This window comes from Heteronotia binoei, chromosome 2 (genome assembly GCF_032191835.1).
Source record: "Heteronotia binoei isolate CCM8104 ecotype False Entrance Well chromosome 2, APGP_CSIRO_Hbin_v1, whole genome shotgun sequence".
Taxonomy (NCBI): domain Eukaryota; kingdom Metazoa; phylum Chordata; class Lepidosauria; order Squamata; family Gekkonidae; genus Heteronotia; species Heteronotia binoei.
The window spans coordinates 82828452-82852619 of NC_083224.1; the positions used below are offsets into that span (position 1 = coordinate 82828452).

General features: G+C 42.3%; 1 protein-coding gene across 7 annotated transcripts in view; it reads right to left on the reverse strand.

The window, feature by feature from the left end:
- Positions 1 to 24168, reverse strand: part of SCUBE3 (signal peptide, CUB domain and EGF like domain containing 3) — a 262129-nt gene that overhangs the window by 12844 nt on the left and 225117 nt on the right. For 4 of the 7 annotated variants that reach the window (XM_060231458.1, XM_060231454.1, XM_060231452.1 and 1 more), the window contains 5 exons: positions 9262 to 9384; positions 7782 to 7898; positions 7102 to 7194; positions 6468 to 6584; positions 1996 to 2160 (listed from right to left, as the gene is read on the reverse strand). In XM_060231458.1, the coding sequence (XP_060087441.1) occupies positions 1996 to 2160; positions 6468 to 6584; positions 7102 to 7194; positions 7782 to 7898; positions 9262 to 9384 (615 nt within the window). The remainder of the gene's footprint in view (positions 1 to 1995; positions 2161 to 6467; positions 6585 to 7101; positions 7195 to 7781; positions 7899 to 9261; positions 9385 to 24168) is intronic. The other 3 variants (XM_060231457.1, XM_060231453.1, XM_060231456.1) reach the window with 1 other exon arrangement.

The window sequence follows — 24168 nt, forward strand, 5'->3', positions numbered from 1 at the left end:
TCCGACAGTGAATGCACTGTTTTGAGGCCCTTCTATAAAGTCCAAAGAAAGGGAAAAGAAAAGGGGGGGAAATCCAAATGAAGACAGTCACTAAAGGATCCTTCTTTCCCACCCAGGAGTGAGGGAAAAAACTACAATACTAGATGACGAAAATGAAGGAAGAAAGGTCGAGGAAGACGGAGCCTCTGAGAAGTAAAGAACAGCGCAGTGAACTAGGTCCTACCAGATGGACAGAAAAGAAGAAACTGAGTGGGAGGAGCACCTTCCCCCTTGCTCCAGGCATATGCAGTCAATGCCTGCTCCCTAGAGCAAGGGAAAAAGTGTGCCAAAAAGACTGAGGCTAGCTATTCAATCTCTGAAGTCGGGTCTGTGCTCTCCAGCAGTACCCATGTGTGAGACTGCACAGAGACCATGGAGAAGATCAATAGCTTCATATACAGTACTGCCTATCAGCTTTTGCCAGTGGCCATTATAACTGTTTACAATTCCCCTTGAAGGCATAGTTAAAAGAATTAAAAACTTCATTTCATTGTGAGATAAACCTATAATTTAGCTATTAATTTTAAACGAGCATTTAAACTTGATATTTGTATAAGCTGTCACCTTCAAGAGGGGTTTAGATAAAAATTTGGAGCAGAGGTCCATCAGTGGCTATTAGCCACAGTGTGTGTGTGTTTGTGTGTGTGTGTGTGTGTGTGTGTATATATATATATATATATTTATATATTTATAAATTTTGCCACTGTGTGATACAGTGTGTTGGACTGGATGGGCCATTGGCCTGATCTAACATGGCTTCTCTTATGTTCTTATGTTCTGTCTGAAGTGCAATAAAATTTTTACAACTTTCACTAACAGTCTTCAGCCCTGCCAATAATTGTTCCCGTTGACTGTAAGAAGCTAACCTAGAAGACATTATGAAAGTCACCTATGTCTAATTATTTAGGTGTCAAGCCAAACTTAGCCCTAGAAATAGCTTTTTGGAACATCAAGCCCCTGAGAATTAAGGCAAGAGAACACATATGATCAATTTTTACTGGCAGTCATACTGCTGGTGTCTAGGTTTTGTTTTGCTTTCCATCTCATGTATCTGATTGTTTTATGTGGAATATAGTGCCAATGTGGGGAGAGGGATCAGCATTTGGCCTTAAGGGGTGCACCCCTATTCTTTTAACAGCTGAGTGGAGAGAAGAGGTTTGGAAAGCAACATTTTTCTGACCTTGTGAGGACAGAAACAGTACATGATGAATTAATCAGCTTACAAGGACCAGATAAAGCAAGGGCCAGCCACAGTCAGTTGGAAAGACAAAATACCTGAGTTCCCCTAACACCAGTTTCAGATTTAAAAAGCCTTCCATTACTGTATTCCAGCAAACTAGCATATAAGTGACACATTATAACTTGTCTTTTCCACAATGTCATTCAGTGGTACACAATGAAAGCAGGCCTAACAGCCTCCACTTCTCACTTTCTTCTGAGTTCCAAACTAGATGTTACCTGTGACACCACTTGGGTTCCCATCTCAACTGTGCTTCTTCTACAGACATATGCGATGTCTGGCAATTAACATTCCCAAGCAAGCCAGGGCCCAATTCAGCTCAGGAATTTTCCTGACTCAATACAGCCTTTGAGGCCCCTATTTGCTCTGCTGCAAGGCTGCATGTGCTGCAGTCAGTGCACATGCAACCCCAATAATGAGGCAAATTGCCCCTCTCTGCACCTGTTCTGGCTTGGGAAAATTGTGTGAGAGAGACAGCTGAAGTCTCTCCTCCCCTTACACTATGCTTCTTACCTGAATTGGGCTCCAACACACTTGGGAACTTTAGCTCCTTACCATCCCCTTTCACTGTAAAAGGAACACAGCTGGGAACCTTGACTTAAGTCTTGTCAGAAGTAATGTCTTGTTTGGGTCTGAAATGGGAACTCCGTGTCTCCTTCCTACCATCATCTGCACAGGCTATTACAAAATCCAAGCTTTCTCAATCTCTTCTCTACCTGTGATCTCTTCTGGTTTGATTTCAGCTTCAAACTCCAGCGTGATGCGAGTCACCTCCTTGTTGGGAGAGTTGCGAGCCCGACGTCCTTTGCCCTTCTTTGAGGAATCACACTTCAGGTTCACAAAAGTCACCTGGCAATCTGAGCATGGGGTTGGTCCACCTACTAGAGACAGGAGAGTGTCAATTTCCTCTAAGCAACATCTCTTTGAAATCCAAGTACTTCTGTAAAGGCTTTTCCTCTGCAGCTTGCATATAACTGTCCCTGTTTATCCCATATCTAATACCTCATAATCAAATTCCCATGTTTGATCCACAGAAGCCATAATTTCCTTAGGCAGGAGCATACAATGGTACACTTTTGCCACAATGAATCATAGAACTCTTCCTGCATCTTCTTTCTCCTTCATTATGTTATCATTTGAGGACAGCAGCCAGGCCCATAGCTATGCTGGGGGGAGGGAGGCCACTCTATTAACCCCCCCTTCTCTATGTAGGGACCCTCCACTGGAGGGACTCCAGAACCTGCGGGAAACTTTCTGCCCCAAGCGAGTGAGGCCAGCCCGGCAACTCGAGTGCCGCAGCCAAGGTAAGGCACCCACCGCCTGCGCCGAGGAACCCCCCCCCCGATGGCAATGTGGGCACACCGTCCTGCCAAGGTGAGCCCTCTCCTCTCCATCAGGCTGGACCATCCCTCCACCTGCAGCAGAGGCAGGGCCTTTTGCTTGTGGTGCCCCTTCCTCTGCCTGATGGATGCAGCAGCCCCTTGCCTGCTCGTCCCAGGCCCGGCAGGAGCGGCAGCTGGGTTCTGGCTTCTAACTGGGCAGAGTGCAGAGTCTGGGCAGAGTGCATCTTCAGCCTCGGCAGAGCACACTGCATAATTGTTAGGGGCCTGCCCCACGGGAGGGTAGGGGCACGGCCCTGGCTGTTGATGCTGCCGCCGAGCTGTGAGGCAGAGGAGGTGGCAAGAGTTTGTGGCAACAAGAAGGAGCAGCAGGGGAGCCTGCTGGAGGTGGCGGCTCCTATTGACATCAGAGTGTTTTTTGTGGTGGCCCTTCCCACCCCCCTTGGCAGCATTTTGGGTCCCCTCACCCGAACTTTTATCGCTTGGGCCCCTCCATCCAAATTTTCTGGCTACAGCCCTGACAGCAGCTCACATTCCACTGGCTTAGGATTTATCCTTCTCTCAAGCTTTTCCCTCTTGTATGGTTCTAAGCCCTGTCATAACACCCAAGAACACCTGCCAGCTTCGAGAGGCCCCAAATGTAGGTCACCCCTCAAAGATCCAGGGAAAACTACACATCAAGAGCTATGTACACACCCTGGAAACTATGCTTTACTTTTTATTTTGTATGATTTTGGCAATATGAAAAAACAGATTGCTTACCTGTAACTGATGATTTTTGAGTGGTCATCTGTGCATTCATACCCATGGGATTAGGGCATCTGCACTGATCTCTATCAGTAGCCTACCAAACTGGAAGGGATTTTTGCACCTTTTCCCCAATGGCATGTGCCAGAGCCCCACCGCACATGCTCACCAGGATGGGCATGGATATCCTGCCAGTTCCTTCTGACCACTGTATGATTCTTAAAACATCTAGATGACCAACAGCAGTGGGGAAGGAGAGCAGGTGGTGTGAATGCACAGATGATCACTTGAAGATCATTAGTTACAGGTAAGCAACCTGTATCTTCTTCATGGTCTCTGTGCATCACACCCATGGGAGAATAGCAAGCTAAGGTCTACCTGGAGAAAGGTACTGATAGGTACTCAAACATAGGCAGATTGCAAAACAGATCATCCCACAGCTATCCAATGTTGCAGATGGATGAAAAGTATGGGGGTTTGCCCAGGTAGCTGCTTTGCAGATTTCCTGTAATGGCGTGCCTTTGAGAAATTCAGCCCTTGTGGAATGGGCACATACAGGAACAGGAAGTGGCATTTAGTCAACAGATAACACAGTTTGATAGTCTCAGTCAGCCATTTTGACAGTCTCTAGAGATTTTGTGGCCCTGCTTATGAGTCGAATAGGATATGAAAAGGTTAGTATCCTTGCACTTTGGTTGAGATCTATGTAAAAAAAGAGCAAAGCACTCTTTACATCAAGTGAGTGCAGTCTTCTCTCATAGTCATCCTAAGCTGAGGGGAAGAAAACCAGGTGCAAAATGTTTGACTGGAGATGGAACTCAGTGACGACGTTCAGTAGGAAGTTCATGTCCAGCACTAAAGACACACCATCCTCATAGAAATGCAGATGGGTGCCATAAGTTCCCCCACTCTCCTAGTGGAAGTGATGGCTTTGGCCACAAGAAACAGTTTTCCAAGACAGGTGCTATGGGTTACACATGACCATAGGTTCAAAGGGTTTCCCTGTCAATTTATGTAGGACTAGGAATCAAAAACCTTCGTGAAGAAAAATACAAAGGGCTCTAGAAGGAGGCTCTGGGTGAGTGCCTGCTACCCTTGCTGTCTTCCCACTCACCCATGTAAAGGCATTGACTCTCCCCTCAAGGAGCTGATCTCTGCCATCTACAGAGCAGTTGTAAATCTGAGTGATCTCCAGTGGTCACCATGAGGGTCTTATCCTTCCTCAAACTCCACCCTCTCCAAGCCCCACTCCTTAAATCTCCAGGAAATTCCTAACCTGGAGTTGACAAACCTATCTCCTTCCCTTTATCTGTCCCTCTGACTTCAGGTTTCCGTTGCCTTCCCCCTCCCTGCAGTCTTTACATAGGAAAAGGATAGTCTTTCTTCACAGTGAGGGGGGGGGACCAAAGCAGCTTACATCATTCTCCTCTCCCCCAACTGATATGAACAACAACCCCGTGAGGTTAGGCTGAAAGTCTGTGACTGGTCCAAAATCACCCAGTCAGCTCCCATAGCCCTCACCTGGGGACTGGCAACAGTGATTCCCCAAAAGGAAAGGTCTCTCCCTCAGAGGCCTGTAGTGATACCTTAGAAATTGCTGAACAACCTGGAAAGGTATCACTAAAAGCCTCTGGGTGAGTGCCCCCCCCCCAGTCTTGCTGTCTTCCCATCCACCCAAGTGAAGGCATTCTCTCCCTCCCCCACCCCAACCCTGCCTCAAGGGGAGCTGATCTCTGCCATCTGGAAACCAGTTGTAATTCTGAGTGATCTTCAGCCCTCACCTGGAGATTTGGCAACAAGAGTGGAAAACATGGAAGGAAGTGAAAAACCAGGCAAAGCCTCCATGTAAGAAAGAGATTATACCAAGAAATCTATATCAAACTCACACACTTTAGACATTTGTATATAGCTATAGATTAAGCAAATCATAATGTAAACAGAACATTAGCAGAAACAAACTGAAGGAACTATCCCATCCAATTTCACATATAAGATTTATAATGTAACAGTCATTTCTGAAATTTCAAAAGAAGGGATGTCTCCTGCTTCAGACACTGCTGATACAAAAACCATCCAGGAACGATTTCCGAAAGAAGACTGGAAGTAGCTACAATGAAAATAGCAGACAAGGCTGTAAAAGCTAACAGGTCTCCGAATGCAAAGACCCCATTTTTGCACAAGGCTTCATCCAGGCTTCAAAATTTGTACCTCAAAATTCAAAAATCTCAACGATCTAACAGCTTTCAAACTCTCTATTTCTCCTGTAGGATTATAGGTTTTCCTATAATCTATAATTTCCAGTCTATGAGAAGCGACGGGGGTGGAAGTTGGCTTTGTCTAAGAGACTTTTGCTGTTTGGAACATGACAATTGTCAGAGGAAGAAAGGCAAAAGGCGGTAGGTTCACTGACCTTGGCAAGGATATTGACCTAATCAGTGCAGCAGACAGAAGAGAACTGGTGGGATGTCTGTGCCTGTCCTGGTGAGCATGAGCAGTGGGGCTCCTGCATATATCACTGGGAAAAGGGTGCAGAAATCCCTTCCGGCTTGGTAGGCTATTGATCAAGGTTGGCACGGTTGGGTACCCTAATGCCATGGATGTGATGCACAGAGACAATGAAAAGGATAGCAGTTTACTAATATCGCAAAGGGCTAGCAGAGGAGCCCTGTGGTGCACAGTGGTAAACTGCAGTACCTCAGTTCAAGCTCTGCTCACAACCTGAGTTCAATCCCGGCGGAAGCTGGGTTCCGGTAGCCGGCTCAAGGTTGACTCGGCCTTCCATCCTTCCGAGATCAGCAAAATGAGTACCCAGCTTGCTGAGGGAAAAGTGTAGATGACTGGGGAAGGCAATGACAAACCACCCTGTAAAAAAGTCTGCCATGAAAACGTTGTGATGTGACATCACCCCAGAGTCGGAAACAACTGGTGCTTGCACAGGAGGCTACTTTTACCTTTAATCTCACAAATACTTTATGGAGAATGATTGTGAGGATACATCCAAAGATCCATATCACTTCCAGGACTCAAGAAACTTTAAAGACCAAATTTAACCCAAATGGAAAACTGTCAGAAGACAATAGGTGAAGGAGGGAGTACCTTACCTGGGGCACCATTCCTGCTTATCTCATCCTGCTTGCCTTTCATCCGTGGGTGCAGGTGGCATTTAGCATCCTTGATCTTGAAGGAAGCCTTTTGTTTGATTGGTGCAGCAACAGTCTCTAAAAGAAAAGGCAACTGCTAAGTATAAGGGAAGCCATCTGTGTCTTTGTGTCTATTTATTACATTTCTCTTGCCCTTTCTTCAAGGAGCTCAGGGCAGCATTATCGCCTCTATTTTATCCTCATAAGAACCCTGTGAGACAGGTTAGTCCAAAACTAAATTACTGGTCTACGATCACCAACTGAGCTTCATAGCTGAATAGATATTTGAACTTAAGTCACCTTGGTCTTGGGTGCATTCACACCTGCAACATAAAGCACTTCATCATCCCTTCTCCCACTCTTAACATGCATGTGTGGGAAACAGGAAAGCCATTTTAAACATACTTAATACTGCATTCCTAAATTCACTGATAGTCAGGCAGGAAGACTGACAATCGTATATTGTACTTTACAATGCATGCATTATTTTAGTCTCAATCTGGCACTCTAAACACTGCACCACACCATGGCTTTGTTCCAGAAAAGAGCTCTTAAGGCCAAGCTCTGAAGGCCAAGTTTTGAAGGCCAATCTTACCAACACAGGGATAGCTGCCATTACTGGACCTCTGTGAAGGTCCCTGTCGCAGAACTGGCGTCCCACAGCTCACTGTATAACTGTTATCTGACTCTGTAAAGAGCAAGAAGTCAGGGTCAGTGGAAGCCTATTTCTAAATGAGTACTGCATGAATCTAAGCCTCTATATGGCAGCCCAGATCAGCCCAACCCAAAGCCCACATGCACATTGAAAGATAAGCCCAACCCTGATCTAGCCCAGTGATCAAATGGATGAAAATAGCCCATTTTGGACCACAGTCCAATAGTGAATAATTTCCATTATTTTGTTTTATAAGAATAAACCACACTCCAAATCATCCCAGTGTAAAGAAATACAGAAGAAGAGGAGGAGGAGGAGGAGGAGATGGATGGATTTATACCCTGCCCTTCACTACCCAAAGGAGTCTCAGAGTGGCTTACAATCTTCTTTCCCTTCCCCTCCCCACAACAGACACCCTGTGAGATAGGTGGGGCTGAAGAGCTGCTCTTGAGCAGAACAGCTCTGAGAGAACTTGTGGTTGACCCAAGTGCCAGAGAATAAATAGGTTAAGCAAATTCCCTAGCCCCACAGCCTTGGGAGCAAAAGCAGTAGTGGCAAAGAATTAGATAGGTCAGAGCAAGGGTAGAACACTTAAAGGATGGTAGATGTGTCACACCCACCTGGCAGAAAACGAGCCTTGGAGGCACAGGTGAGAGAGCAGCTGTCCTTCTTCCCATTCTTGTTGCAAGTAAGTGTGGCCCGTGGAGATACTGCACCAGCCAAACATATTACGAGCTCTAAAGAACAAACATCAATTGACAGCAATATGCAGGTTAAGCTATTTCTCATAGATGACCAGCCAGACTAGTCCTTTGCAGAACCACTCCTGATTGTCTGGCAAGAACTAAGTAAGCATTACTACACTTCTGCTGTTTTGCCATGGTCATCGTAAACGTTATTCTGGACCCTTTAGATTATTGTTGAACATACTAAGGCATAAAGTTTAGGAATCTCAAAGGGTGGAGAACACACGATCCAGAAACCTTGCAGGTGCTGAATACAATCAGTGCATGGATGACAAGCTTCCTTGTAGCTCTGTTTATGTCACTTTGAGTTTGTAATGGAAGAGAAACAAGATGTAAATAAAGTATGTAAATGTACAGAAGTATGGATGGGGGCTGCAAAGTTCAGAATTTTCTCAAGATCCAGAATAGCTAAAAGCTAAACTTTCAAACATTGATTTTGCAATGTTTCCCTTCATTTTAAAAATGGCACACATCAAGGTTTTGGGTAAAAACTAAAAAAAACCTAAAAATCTAAAAATGTGCAAAGGATTTCTGTTGAAGATTGAAGCCAGACCACAGTGACAATTTGAGAAATGTGCAGATGGCCTGTTCTGTCCTCTCAAGCCAACAAGACATACCAATTAAACAAAGTGAAGGCATGAGGAGAAGTTCTGCTTCACAGGAGGCCTCATGGAACCAATTTGAGAGCAGGGCACTGAATCTCAATCTTCCACATCAAACTTTAAATCATGAGGTCAGTGCCATGTAATCCAAACAAATGTTTGTGCGACTCCATGTGCTAAAAACAGCATCTGAACTACAATCAATTTGAGGTATCTTTGGGAGTTGGTGTCTTGAACACAGTGGTTAAAAGACAATAAGTTATGAAGAGCATTCGAAGACAGAAAGCAAGATGGTGGCTCAGTGGTAGAGCATCTGCTTGGGAAGCAGAAGGTCCCTGGTTCAATCCCCGGCATCTCCAAAAAAGGGTCCAGGCAAATAGGTGTTAAAAACCTCAGCTTGAGACCCTGGAGAGCTGCTGCCAGTCTGAGAAGACAATACTGACTTTGATGGACCAAGGGTCTGATTCAGTATAAGGCAGCTCCATATGTTCATATGTAAGCTGCAGTGTCTTGTGAGCAAGAACTCTGCTTTGTGAGCTACTGGCATTAAGCATAGTATATTTACAGTAAAAAAAAAAGATGCACAAAAACATATTCACAGCAAACTAACATTGTGAAGATGCACGAATATGATTCACATCAAAATTCCATCTCGTTTGCCAACCAGCAACTTCACATATCCTGACCTATTATGGCTGAACCTCCTCCTACCTCTAGATGGCAGCAAGATCTCAGACCTTTTCTGAACTCACCTATACAATCCTTTTTATTCCAGTGAAGTTTGCAACCAGCAGGGCAGGTACATTCATAGCTGCCAGGGGTGTTTACACAGCCAAATTTGCAGCCTCCTCGGTTGATGCTACATTCATCAACATCTACAAAGAGGCAAAAAAGATAAATAAGCAATTAAACAGCTACATCTCAGGAAAGAAACCTTTTGTCTAGGAGAATGTAGACTCTTAGGTTTCATTTCAAATCTCCCAAAAGGGATGATCAAGTAGATACGCAGAGCAAAGGGAATGAAGTAGCTGAGCCAGGAAGAAAGGAGTGATAATAAAACATACGGAAGAAATCTCTGCTGCCAACTCATGCTGTGATTAGAGAAAGGTAGCTGGCAGCTCATGGTGCTTCACAGCATGAACAAGAAAATCAGAGGTCCCTGTCCCAACTTACATTTATTAAAACATTTACACTCCACCTTTTCCATAATCAAACAGTGGCTCCAAGCAGCTTACAAATACAATCATGGCACAACCTCTTCCCCCAAAAAACCACCATAAATTAACAACTAAGAAGATGGTAGGGGGGCAGTCCCAAATCCATCTCCTCTGGCTTATAGTCAAGTGCATAAACATCGTATCACTTCTAGGCCTCCACCAAGCCCTGTATGGATTGAGGATCATTCCCCTAGAGCACTCTGGAAATCTATCAGGCCAGACCCCCCAATAGGTCTTCCGCTTCTGTGGCAAGGGGATGCTATCATCATGGTCTGACTCAGGTGGGTTGCCATGTTGGTCTGAAGTAGTAGAACAAGCTTTGACTTCAGCAGTAGTGGCTCAGTAAAGAGTACCAGGCAGCAATACAGGTAGTACTCTGGCCCAGCTGTGGGCTCAGATAGAAACAGTTCCAGCAGGGATGTCTCTTCAGTCATTGGCCATTTCTGCATGGATTATTTGCCCTGAATCTGAGGCTACTGGGAAGTATTTTCCCTCTGCTTCCCCACAGCATTATGGTATATCCATGTACCTCCCACGGTCTCCCTGAATTTTCTCCAATCTTTTTCATACCTGCTTTGCTGCGAAGTTTGAGAAGACTGTAGCACAGCCTGGATGGCTGCCATGTTGGTAAGAAAGTTTGGATCTTCCAAGTCCAGGCTATACAACAGCTATTTCCCCTTCCCCTGTTCCCACAGCAGCCATCCCCCCTCTTTCCTTGGGTTTTTTTAAAATCAGCAATTGACTATTATACAGTAATAAAAGTCTGTGTATCAGCTTCTCTGAATTCCACGCTTTCATTCTGACAAGTCTCTAGACCCTTTTGTTGCAGAGATCTCTCTGCAATTAAAGAGGGTAGAGCCTTCATTTAAAATGAAAACTGAAAGTTCAAAGAACCTGATACATAGGTAGTTATAATGATATTTAATTGCTGCTTCAAAAATGTAAAAGTCTGGGTGCTGCAGACATGGACACATAAAGGTGCCTTCTACTGAATCAGATCATTGGCCCATCAAGGTCAGTATCTGCAGCCACAGCAGAACAAGGAAACTAGAAAACCAGCCCCTTTATGGAAAATACTGCTCTCTTAGCAAGACCTTACAGCTGCTGGAGTTTGGTTACTTCATGAAGGGAGATGACTCAAAGAAGGAGGCGGCAGTCCAACTTGCTCTCCCTTGCAATGTAGTACTGCTAACTCACAACTGGAGTGGTTTTCTAAAAGCTAAATTCTGCCTGGAAGTTGCAATTTCACAACCTTCTCACCTTTTGACAAAACAGCTTTTTGTGGGCTGAAAAAATAATTTGAGTAAGTTGAGACCACTAAATTGGGTGTGGGGAGGTGACATTTATCACTGACTTCCCAAAGATATCACTGACTTCCCAAAGCCAATTCCAGAAATAGGAATATGGTCAGCAAATGCTGCCCTTCCCACTTAATCTAAGTTGTGCTGCCTCTGCCATTGAACACAAAAAAATGGCCATGATGAATATTTTTTAAAAAAGAACCTTGCCAATCTAGGCTTCCCAATCCCCAGGTCCCAGCGGGGGACCCCCTGGTTTTACAAGTTTCCCCCCGCCCCCCAGCCAGCTAGGCGGGGGGGGGGGGAAATCCCCACCCCCCACAGCTCTAGATCTCTGGCAGTTTTAGGGAATAATGGGGAATTGATCCACGGATATCAGGGGCTCTAGGGGGGCTGTGTTTTGAGGTAGAGGCACCAAATTTTCAGTATAGCATCTAGTGCCTCTTCTCAAAATACCCCCCAAGTTTCAAAACGATTGGACCAGGGGGTCCAATTCTATGAGCCCCCAAAGAAGGTGCCCCTATCCTTCATTATTTCCGATGGAAAGAAGGCATCTAAAAAGGTGTGATTTCCTTTTCAATGTGATGGCCAGAACTCCCTTGGAGTTCAATTATGCTTGTCACACCCTTGCTCCTGGCTCTGCCCCCAATGTCTCCTGGCTCCACCCCCAAAGTCTCCTGGCTCCATCCCCAAAGTCCCCAGATATTTCTTGAATTGGACTTGGCAACCCTATGCCAATCTGCCCTTTAGCAAGTCACTCCTGGGATAAAGAGTGAAGCACAAAATAAAGCAGATTAAGTTTGACAACTAAAGTTCAAGACAGCTGTGCCAACCAGTCCTGACCCCAACTTATGGCACACAGAGAGCAACATCCATGGAAATTAATGCTAAAGATCTGGCATGAAGCAAAGAGAAAGAGAGGAAGTGTCAAAAGAATCTATGAAGGTACAGCTTTGTTCTAAAACCTTCACTTACAAAGGCTTCAGTCCTCCAGGCTTTGCCAGTGCACACCCCCACACAAGGGGTACATCAAGGTTATGGCTTTGCTCCCAACTCTGTGGAGTGGGCTGGGTGCTGACTTTATATGGTATTGCCAAGGCATTTTTTCAGCTTGGCTCCATCCCATCTTGTTCTTTTTATGTAACCGGCTTTCAATCTAAAAACTAGCTCAGACTTATCAAACTGTCGTATTTCTTTGAGAAAGATCTCTGAAGGAGGCAGATATTTCACAGGTGCAGCTTTACTAATTTGTATTGATGTGAAAAACTTTCTGTGCTTTCAGAATGTCATCCAGCTTCAGAATTCTGGGGAACAAGCACTGTCCTGAATGTGACAATTCTCCCAAAAGGGCAGAAAAGGGGACAGGCAGCACCAAATGTTTCATGGAGAACCTAAGAACTGACTTGATAAGGTCAGAGAAAAAAGTGCAGCGTTTTGTCTCCAACAGAGGATAGAAAGCTCTCAAGCTAGACATTATGGCAATAGCTATCCTCTGTTGTTAGTGCTCAGTATCTTGGAAAACATGGAAACTCCACTGCTGTCAGTACTAGTGGCTATTTATTGACACTTCATGGAAGACAGATCTGAAGAAGTGTATTTATAAATAAAAGCTTGTATGTGGAATAAAACTTTGTTGGTCTTAAAGGTGCCACTGGATCCAAAGTTTGTTCTCGAGGCCTCTTTTTAAAAAGTCATGTAATTCAGTTGGTAGCCATCCTTATATTATGCTAATTCCCTAAGTTTGAGCCACTATTTAAATGAATAAATTAGGAATAATTATGCATAACTAATTATACTTTGAATGAAGAAATACTTCTGTTTCTCCATCTTGACAAAATAATTATACCTATAGTTGGGGCCCAAAGTGAACTAAAATAAAAGCCAAATGACCATAGATAGGTAAGTTGTAATAAACATGGTTTTTTTTAAAAAATCATGTTTTTAATGGGCATCATCTCAAAATGTGTTTTTTTACCAAAATGTGTTTTTACCATCTTCAGCACGTCAGGCAACTGATTATTTACCTCTCTGCTCAGTATCTCACCATGCAACAGTCATCTCCAGGCTAGATCACTGTAATTTGCTCTACATGGGCTTGCCCTTGAATCTGATCTGGAAATTCCAGCTGGTGCAAAATGCAGTGGTGCACCTGCTGACTGCAATGCCTATATGGTCGCATATCCAGTCAATGCTCCACCAGTTCCACTTTCTGCCAGATGAGTACTGGATCTGTTTCAAGGTGATGGTGTTAACCTTTAAAGACCTTAACAGCCTGGGACCAGCATATCTAAGGGACCGCCTCTCCCCATATACCTCCCAGAGAACTTTACACTCTGCTGAGCAACATCTTCTGGTTGTCCCTGGCCCAAAGAATGTCCAGATTAGCCTCAACTAGGGCCAGGGCTTTTTCTGTCCTGGCCCGTAATGGTGGAACAAGCTTCCACTACAGATCTGGACTTTGTGGAGCCTACTGCAATTCCTCAGGGCCTGTAAAACAGAGCTGTTCTGCCAGGCCTTTAGTTGAAGTGGTGGACATCACTGAATACCAATACAGCCTCCATGTCACATGCTGGCCCACTTTGGAGTAGTGACTGCTTATGATTACTATCATTTAATGTTATTGTTCAGCTAGGGACCAGGCTTTTGAAATGGTCGCCATCTGAATTTTTAATTAGTCAATTGGTTTGTTTGGTTTTATGTTTGAGTTAGCTGTTTTAGAAATTTTGTAATTGTTTTATTCTTGATGTGACCCGCCCTAAGCCCATCTGGGAAGGGTGAGATAGAAATGTGAGGTAATAAATAAATAATAATAAATAAATAAAAGTCAACTCATAAATGTAATAATTGTACTGAATGTATCTTTAAAGGAACCTTTTTTCTTTACAGCAATGGCATCGCTGCTAAACAGATGTGCCAAATCCACTGGAAATCTTCAATGTCCAAACAATGATCCAGGGTAAGATCTTCCATGTTGGCCTGCTAAAAAGGCTCCTGGACCTGACCAAGGGACTAAATAGTCCAGCATCTTGTTTTCAGCAAGTCCAGACAGATGCTTCTGAGAAATCTAGAAATCCAGCATGAAAGAAACATCCCGCCATACACACTAGATGTCTCCAGCATTAAGTATCCAGAGATATACTGCCTCTGAGTTTCCATTTAGCTATCAAAGCTAGTCACTATCAATAGATTTATCCACAATGACTTTGTCTAAAGTTTCTAAAAGTCACCTAAACTAGTAGCCATCATTGCATTCTAAGGCAAAGTCAACAGCTTCCCCCTTTCTTGTTTCTATCCATATTCCTTTACTACACATACTAACTGCCCCCACAACCACATCCATTTCCACATTGCTCATTCCTGCCCAAACAAAAACAACCAATTCAGAATAAAGTATGCAAAGTGAGTGTTTATATCAAAATATGCATTGGCTTTTTTACTTTATTAATTATTTTGTTTTACTCTGGCAGGAAAGATTAATTTTATATTATATATACAAAATTGCTGTGTTCTACCTGAGCTTTCTCTTTTTTTTCTTCTTGACTGCTATGAAGTCACAGCCTGAACATTCTAAATGTCAAGAGGAAAAGATGCGGTCTATGGCGGGGCGAGGCGGCAACGTTGTGCGGTGAGCTCCGTGGAGACGCGCCGATCCTAGGCTTCAAGGGGGGCTTGTATGCCCGCACATACCTCCTGTTGTTGGAGGCAGTGCACTGAGGGGGCCGAGGGAAGCGCTGGAAGGGGTTTTCAAGCTCCCAAGGCACTACGCCCTTGTTTTCCTGTCCCGAAGCCTGAGAGGCGCCGTTAAGGCGACTTAGCTCCGACCGCCGGAATGAGGAGGGCTCTGTTGGAAGGCGGTTTTAGGAAATAAAGACGTTTTCCCAGCATGGTTTTGCTTTGCTGGCTGGTCTCACTTTGTCTCTGGTGAGGTAGACTCCCCTGGATCAAATCAAATCAACCCTGGTGGTAAAGGAGGAAGGCTCCAGCTCCAGTTCGTCTTTCCCTGCGGCAGACCCGAAATGGCGGCGGCGTGAGGGAGAAGAAGGAGCCAGAGGTGTCGGCGTCAGCGACGAAGGGACGGTAGAAACTCAAGTTGCGGCTTTCTTTTTTTTTTCTTTCTTTTTTGATGGGTGGGCGTCCCGACTGGGGGATTTCTTAATACCCAGTCCTCATTGTTTTGTCTTCATTGTTTGGACCTTAGTGTTACCCTTTCAAGCTAATCTCTTGGGGTTTAAAACAATAGAGTGAAACGGAGGACGAAGAGAGTCTTGGACTGAGGGAGAGACGGAGAGACGGAGAGGAAGGGTGCGACTTGGTGATTTGTTGACTTTATAAAATTTGACCTGGGACTTGCTGTAAGAACTCTGGAAGATACTGGATATTTGGAAAGAGGCTGAGTCGCAGAGACTCTACACGGCCTTAATTGGTCCTGAAACGAACTTGGACTTTCAATATTTATCCCATCTCCTCTTCCCGTTTGATTATATATATATTTTTTTCTCTGTCTGTTTCTCCACCAGTAGAACTTTGGTTGGGGGAGGGAGGAGAGAAGTGGGGAGGGAAGGGGAAGTGGGAGGTGATTTGATAATACCAGTTGTAGCTTTGTAGAGCTTTGTAGAACTGCCCAAAATGTCTCAGCAGGTCAAAGCCAAGTTCTCACCTGGTCAACCAAAATCAGTAGGGGCGTCAATCTCTCAGGATGCCCTTAAAGAGATGCAACAATTTTACCTTGAGACTCTGAAGCAGACCCAACTTGCTCTAAGTAGTCAGATAGAGAGTCTTGTTAACAAAATAGAAGCTTTAGATGATAAGTGCAAAGACACCAAGAAGGACATTGCTGAAGTGGTTAAAATTACAAAGTCAATAGAGGGGAAGTTCAAACAAACTGACCAAACGATAGGAGAAATTGTAAACAAGCAAGAAGAGCAGGATATTAAAATGGCCAAATTGGAACAGGGCCAAGCAGATTACATACTCAGATTAGTTAATATCCCTGAGGATAAAGGTGAGAATTTAATGGAGATGGTAACAGAAGCGCTTACAAATGTTATAAGGAAAGACCAGGAGGAGATAGAAAGGGAAATTGATTATATAGTAAGAATGGGAACACAATATGCAAAAAAAAATGACCTTCCGAGGGAAGTCCATGTAAAGTTTGTGAGAAGGTGCACCAAAGAAAAAATTTGGAGAGAAACAAGGGAGGCTCCACTCATGATTAAAGGAACTAGGATCAAAGTGATGAGAGAGATCCCTTGGGTTATAAGGCACAGAAGGAAACCATACGCGAATTTAGCGGCAATGCTACAAAATAAAGGGATCATGTATAGATGGCTGTTCCCGGAGGGGTTGCTGTTTACATACATGGGAACAAGATATAAGATGGATTCTTATGAGAAGGCGCAAGACTTTTTAACAAATCAAACTAAAACATGGTTATGGAAAGGAGAGAGAAGCAAATCTAGGGAAGAACAGGACAAGACTAATCAAAGCCGCTTGGGGGAACCGGACGATCCGGCCTCCTCGAGCGAAAGAGAGGAGGGGGAAGTACAGGGGGAGGAACGGTTCCAGCGAGAAACTAGGGCACAGAGAAAAAAGAAAAACTTCCAAGGCGAATAAAAAGCCGATTTCCTTTTTTTTTGTCTTTTCTTCCCTAAATAAGAATGAATAAGTTAAAATTTATCTCTCTGAATGTTAATGGCTTGAACTCCCCAAACAAAAGGAAACGTATATTTTTGCAATTAAAAAAAATAAATTCAGATATCATATGTTTGCAGGAGACACATTTGAAAAAGAAAGATGAATGGCTATTACGGAATGAAAAATTAGGCACGGCATTTATAACTTCTGAGGTACAAAAGAAAAAAAGAGGATTAGTTACTTATGTGAGAGGAAACCTTCAGGCTAGAATGGTTTTCCAATCGGAAGATGCAAGATTTCAGGGGATAGAAATCGTTAAAGAATCTTTGAAAATCTTATTGGTTAATATCTATGCACCTAACGACAAGCAGAATAAGTTTTATAAGGACCTATACAGGGAAATTAGAACTCAGGACTATGACAGGATATGTCTGGTGGGTGATTTTAACGCGGTATCATGCCCAAAGCTAGATAGAAGCTCTAGTAGTTCAAAGAAAAAGTCAAAAAGATCTGGAAGTAATACTCTACCGGAGGCTTTTTTCAGGCTGGTAGATGAATTTACCTTAGTAGATATCTGGCGAACTTTAAATCCAGACAAGAATGATTTTACCTTTTTTTCCGGTAGACACAATTCATGGTCCCGTATAGATATGATGTGGATCTCAGTAAATTTAACGAATTTAATTGAAGAAGTAGAAATCCTCCCTAACACAATTGCTGACCACAACCCTATCACCATGGCAATGAGAGATGTCAAAAGAAGTGCAGGGTGGAGAATGAATTCAAGATTGTTAGAGGATAAAGAATTCATTAATCATGCCAGAAAGGAGCTGAAGGCTTTTTTCCAATTAAACACTCAGGAAGATATATCTTACACAACCCTATGGGAAACGAGTAAAGCATATATGAGAGGTATAGCTATCAGTTTCAATGCTTTTAAGAGACGGGAGGAGAATAGATTACTAACAGATTTAACAGGAAAGATAAAGACAAAAGAAAGACAGCTAAAAGAGAAACCGACTCTGCAAGAAATTAAATCAGAAATAAAGATGTTGCAACATAAGGTCCATTTAATATTTTTGGCAGAGATGCAGAAGAAGGTTAGATACGCCAAACAACAGTTTTTCGAAAATGCTAATAAACCAGGGAGATGGTTAGCCTATAAAGTCAGAAAGGAGAGAGAGAGGAAAATAATAAACACCTTGAAGGATAAAGAGGGCAATCAAAAAATATCTCTAGAAGAGATGAAACGTGTAATCTGTGACTTCTATACTCAGCTATATAAAGGGAGTGAAATAGATGGTGATGTACAAGACAGGTATCTCAAACAAAAGGTAACACAAAGATTAACTAAGGATCAGAAAGAAATCCTGGGCTGTTCTCCTACGACATTAGAATTAGAAGAAGCCTGGGCTAAACTCAAAAAACATAAAGCGGCGGGACCGGATGGCCTCCCCGCGGAATATTATATAATGCTGAAAGAGACCCTGATAACGCACTTTAAACTACTTATTGACGAAGTCTGGAGAGTATGTAAGACTCCAGACTCTTGGAAAGGGGCTAATGTTGTCTTAATCCCAAAAACCACAACTGATTTAGATCAGATCAGAAATTACCGGCCGATCTCACTGTTAAACGTAGATTACAAAATTTATGCGTCGATCCTGGCCAACAGAGTGAAGAAGATTTTAAAAACACTAATACATGAGGATCAGGCAGGCTTTCTACCAAAGAGACATTTGAGAACTAATATAAGAATCGTATCGAATATTTTAGAATATTATGAGGTTCATAGGGAAAAGGAAATGTTATTGCTTTTCGTCGATGCCGAAAAAGCATTTGACAATCTCAACTGGGAGTTTATGTTTCGTCTATTAAAAATCATGGATTTTGATGAGCAGTTTACTAAAAACATCCAGGCTATCTATAAAGATCAAACGGCAAAGATAATAATAAACGGAAGTCTGACTGAGGAGATAATTATACATAAGGGAACGAGACAGGGCTGTCCGCTCTCACCGTTACTTTTTATTTTGTCCTTAGAGGTCTTAAACTCTTCCATAAGAGGTAACGATAAAATTTTAGGACTGAAGGTCAAAGGGGAGTCCTACAAAGTGCTATCATATGCAGACGATATGGCTTTGATTCTACAGAATAATAAGGTGACTATAGACGAAACGTTAAAAGAATTGGCGGAATATGGGTTTGTGGCCGGATTAAGAATAAACAAACAAAAATCTAAAATACTCACTAAAAATATTTCCCCACAAGGGATAAAGGAATTGGAGACAAAAACAGGGTTTAGAAATCAGCCAAAAGTCAGATATTTGGGGATAGAATTTACAGGTAGATGTAGTAATCTTTATGAAAATAACTGTGGACCACTGTTAAAGGAGATTGAGTCATTATTAAAAAAATGGGTAAATTTAAAGATTTCTTTTATGGGAAGAGTAGCACTCGTCAAGATGACTATTCTACCTAAAGTCATGTTTTTGTTTCAAACAATTAATTTTGTGATAAAGAAACCCTTTTTTGATAAGTTGGATCAACTAATCAAAAAATTCATTTGGCTTGGGAAAAAACCTAGAGTGAAATGGAAATTACTAAAAGACAGGAAAGAAAATGGTGGTCTAGGACTCCCGGATTGGGAATCATATCACACTGCTTGTGTTATGCTTTGGTTTAAAGAGTGGATCCTACTAGAGAACAATAGAATTTTAGCTCTTGAAGGCTTCAATCTTCATGCAGGGTGGCACGCGAACCTTTGGTATGTCACCAAGGGACAGAGTTATTTTAAGAACCACTTAATACGTAAAACTATTCTCGAGACTTGGTTAAAGGTAAAAAGAAAAGTCTATGTTAGAACCCCGAGATGGCTATCCCCCGAAGAAGCCTCGATTCTACCGCAATTATGGTGTTCTAATAGGAAAGTTAGATATTCAGATCTACTAGATGAAAAGGACAATCTTAGAACGAATGAGGATCTGGAATCTAGAGGGATAAAGTTTGATTGGTGGACGAGGAATCAAATTGTAGCAAAATACAACAGGGACAAATCTAAGGGTTTCACTAAAGATAACTTTGTCCTTGACAAGATCTTATTTAAAGAGGAGGATAAAGTAATTAAAAAAGTTTATAATTACTTGATGCAAATCAAGTTAGAAGACGAGTTGGTCAAAGAACCAATGATAAAGTGGTCGCAAAACCTGCAGAGGACTGTAGACTTAGAAGAATGGGACTCCTATTGGAGGTTAAATTATAAATATATTAAACCAATAAATCTTAGAGAAATTTTTTTTAAAATTTTCCATAGATGGTACATTACTCCTTTACAACTCTCAAAAATAGATAAATCGATCTCGCCAAAGTGTTGGAAATGCGGCTCGGCTATAGGTTCCTTTTTCCATATCTGGTGGAATTGTAAAGTCACAAATAAATATTGGATAATGATTTATGAGCTCTTAAGGGCAATATTACAAATTGACATCCAATTTAAACCAGAATTGATGTTATTATCTTTCGTTAGAAAAGTAATCCCCAAAGATGATATACATGTGACGATGTATATCCTAACCTCTGCTAGGACAATTTTTGCTAGATATTGGCGACAAGAGAAGTGTCCCAAAATGGAGGAGGTGATAGATAAGATTTTTAACGTAGCAGAAATGGATATACTTTCGAATATGTTGAAAGGGGACTCCGAATCAGAGGCCAGAATGAAATGGGAGAAATTTTACAGATGGTATGAAGGAATCAGGCATGAATCTGTGTTTGTAAATTAACCATTCATAAGTTCGCTCTTCTTTTTGCAAATTTTCTACAATATTGTTTTTCTTTATGAAAATTTAAATTTACCTACAAGGAGAATTTTGTGTGTTTGGTAAAATTGCCAACAATTGATACAAAACCACAGGTGACCCTTCTCAAGGACAATAAGTAATTAATTTGTACAGTAACTTTTTTTTGCTACTTTTTTCTTGTGATGACAAACTCTGTAATTTACTGTATGACGTTTTCAGATTGAATAAATATTTAAAATCCAAAAAAAAAAAAAAAAGAGGAAAAGATGAAGGGAAAATCCTCACAGTCTGGTGTGCCTGTACTGCAGGACAATAGGGGCAACTGGGGTTTGTGAGGCAGAGTCACTGAGGGGTGGGATCATGAACTGAGATGGAGAAAACTTGTACAAGACTTAGCTGCCATGTGGAGCACTGAAATTGGGAAGATTCGGGGGGGGGGGGGCTTAGGGACAGGCAATAAAGAAACTCAATACAGCCTCAGTACAGGAAGGGATTGCTATGGAAAGGTGAGGAGAGCTAAAAGTAACAGTAATTCAAAACAGCCAGGCAAAATTTTGGCTGGAGTTTATCTCGAGTTCTTGATTGTTTCTTTTAGTTGTGATATGTAGTGAATATCAAGGTCTTTCAGCCTTTTCCCATAAGCTTAACAAGCTTCCACCACCTTCCACCACCTTGCTGTCTCTTAACCATTTTCAACTTTGATCATATCTTTTAAAAAACTACTCTCACACAAACTAAAGACATTACTATGTGTGATCCATTATGCCTTGAAAACCCTATGGGAGTCACTGTAAGTCAGCTACAACCTGACAGCAAATATATTGCTTTTCTCATTTTCTGAAATACTGCCACCTAGCCAGTTGTCTATCCCTCCCTGTTGTTTTATATTTTTTGTTTATGTTCTCAACAGCTAGTATAAAGAGCCTCCAAGCCCCATTTCAAATATCCACCAATCCATGAATTCACTAGTTGGCCTAAGGAATAATAATAATAATAATAATAATAATAATAATAATAATACTTTTTACTTATATCCCGCCCTCCCCACAAGCAGGCTCAGGGCGGCTCACAACACGTAAATGCAGTGTACAATAAAACCATATACAATAATTACAATTTCAGTTATAAAATCAACCTTAAAATCATTAAAATTACATTAAGATTAAGATTATGGTGCTATAGTTAAGATCTTCCATAAAATCCAGTGACTAAAACATAAAATATATCCAGCAGGACTTTCTTGGCTCGGTATTAAGTGAAGGCTATTTTAAAGAGGTGGGTCTTACAGGCCCTGCGAAATTGGTCTAAACATCGCAGGGCCCGTACCTCCTCCGGAAGTTGGTTCCACAGCAGGGGAACCGCTATGGAGAAGGCCCGATCCCGGGTGGACTTCAATCTGGCCTCCCTTGGCCCAGGGATATTCAGCTGGTTCTTTCCAGCTGACCTCAGCGCTCTCTGGGGTTCATACGGGGAAAGACGGTCCTTCAAGTAGACAGGTCCTCGGCCATATAGGGCTTTAAAGGTAATAACCAGCACCTTGTAACGAACTCGGTACACCACCGGCAGCCAGTGCAGTCCGCGCAGCCCCGGCTGTATGTGCTCCCATCTACTACTAGTTTCACTCCCAACAAACTTTGAAATGTTTTTGTGGAACCAGAATGGATTCAATCTGCTCTGCATAAACTTCAGTGTAGATTCTGCTATCCACTCTGTGCATAGAGGCATAGAATCCAAAGCACATCCTAGGCCTTGCTTTACAAGCACAGAAGCTTCCAGTGCACTTTTGAGTTAGAACTATCATTGATCCACTCAGCCAGGGACTTGAACTGGGGTTCAAATCACAGGAACTTACTTTAAGCAAGTCATACTCTCTCAGGGTCAAACTGAGTGAATGATGTCATGGTAGCCACCACCACCACCATTTTAAAATGCCACAAGGGCCTGATTCTGATTGGGCTTCAGCATGGCAATCTTGCTGCCTCCCCATGCTTTTTGAAGTTTTGGAACAGATGCTATTTTGACACTTGAAAAAGTGTGGAGTGGGGAACAAGGGCGGTGCAAATCTAATCTGGATGGGCCCAAATGTCTTTAAAATGGTGGCCATGGTCTTGTAGCAGCTATTAGGCTGCCATCATGTTTAGTTTGGTTCTCAACCTCAATCCTCACAAAATGTAATAAGGCTTCTCTTACCTCAGTATGTCCTACCTTTTCTAGAAATATTTTCCAAAACAATTCCCATTATTAGTAGTAATAATGTACTAGAAGCATGAGAATCTTCTGCACATATGCATCCTCATTATGTTGCTTAAAATTCTTCCCTTTAACAAGCTGTCAGTTCAATACATGGTGTTGTAAAAGTAAACATTACATTGTGCCAAAATCAATGAAGCAAAGCAAATAAATAAAATTATGCAAAGCATCACATCACCAGAGACTGAACTTGTTTCTGTAATAACTAATTTCCTGTTGTGCTTTCATTCCCTCTTCCCTTACCACTAGAGTAAATATACCACTATAATGATGTTATAACAAATATAAAAGCCAACAAAAAGCCTGCTGGAGGGGAAAGGGAATGGCAAGTGTGAGGTGGTGATCTAGGTGGGGAAGAGCGGCAATCTGCATCTTTCAATTCATACAGTGTCCAAAAATACCCCAAGTACAATCTTTCTGAAAAGACTGCACCAAAGCAAGTTCAGAAACAACTGCATGGAGGAAGAGGAAAACCCAGAAGGCAGATGACTGAATGACAACTTCATGAAGAAGCAACACCTTCCCTACCAAAAAATGCTGCAGTTTTTTGGAGTGGTGATGGTGGTACAGAGCTAAAGGCCACTATGGAAGCAGCCACAAACAATCTCTAACCAGAATTGCCTCTTTATATTTTGAGTACTATTTCCACACTTATGATCCATAACAGGTATTATCATGACCACTGCTGAACTAGATTGGCTGCAGAAACAACTTTTTCTGAGAAGCATACAGGGGTCTCTTCCCTAAGGGGATCAGCAAAACCTTAGCATACAGGGGATTAGCAAAACCTTAGCATGTTTTGAATAGTTATCAAAAATGACCAATATCAAGTTTAAACAGTATTTATAAATCTATGTATGTGACAATGTTTGTGCATTGACAATACACTGTTTTTTTTATTTGTGATTACATTTAATCCCACTGAAATACAAGAATCTGAACCAATCTGACATGGCAGGAGAACATAGCACAATGTGTGCATTTATAGTGACAGTTTTCAGGTGCTTTTCACATTGCCTGCCTCTTGTCTGCATACTTTATCTGTGTGCATATTTATGTATATATAATTGCTACAGTCTGTTTACCCTTCTGCCTTAATCTGTATAATCTAAGGCATTGTATGAGACATAACTCTTCCTTAAATTTACCATGGCAAGCCACACTACTGTAGCAACACGCTTCAACAAACCCCTCTATGCCTTCCGTCTGCTTTTCCAATTTTTCTTGCTGATACAACCCCAACCTTCCCCCACTGAGATACTTTAAAAGTTTCTGAAGTTCCCTTCCTCCCACCACAAACTATGTGCCAAAAGCTCACTGTGGGGATTTCCCCATTCCATCCCAGTGGACAAGTCACAAATTGCTCTTGTTCCTTTGTTTATGACTGCTGAGACAAATGTCTGGCCCTGCCACCCTCTGCATAGAGCAGCAGGAATCTTTTAGGAAACATCATTAAATGT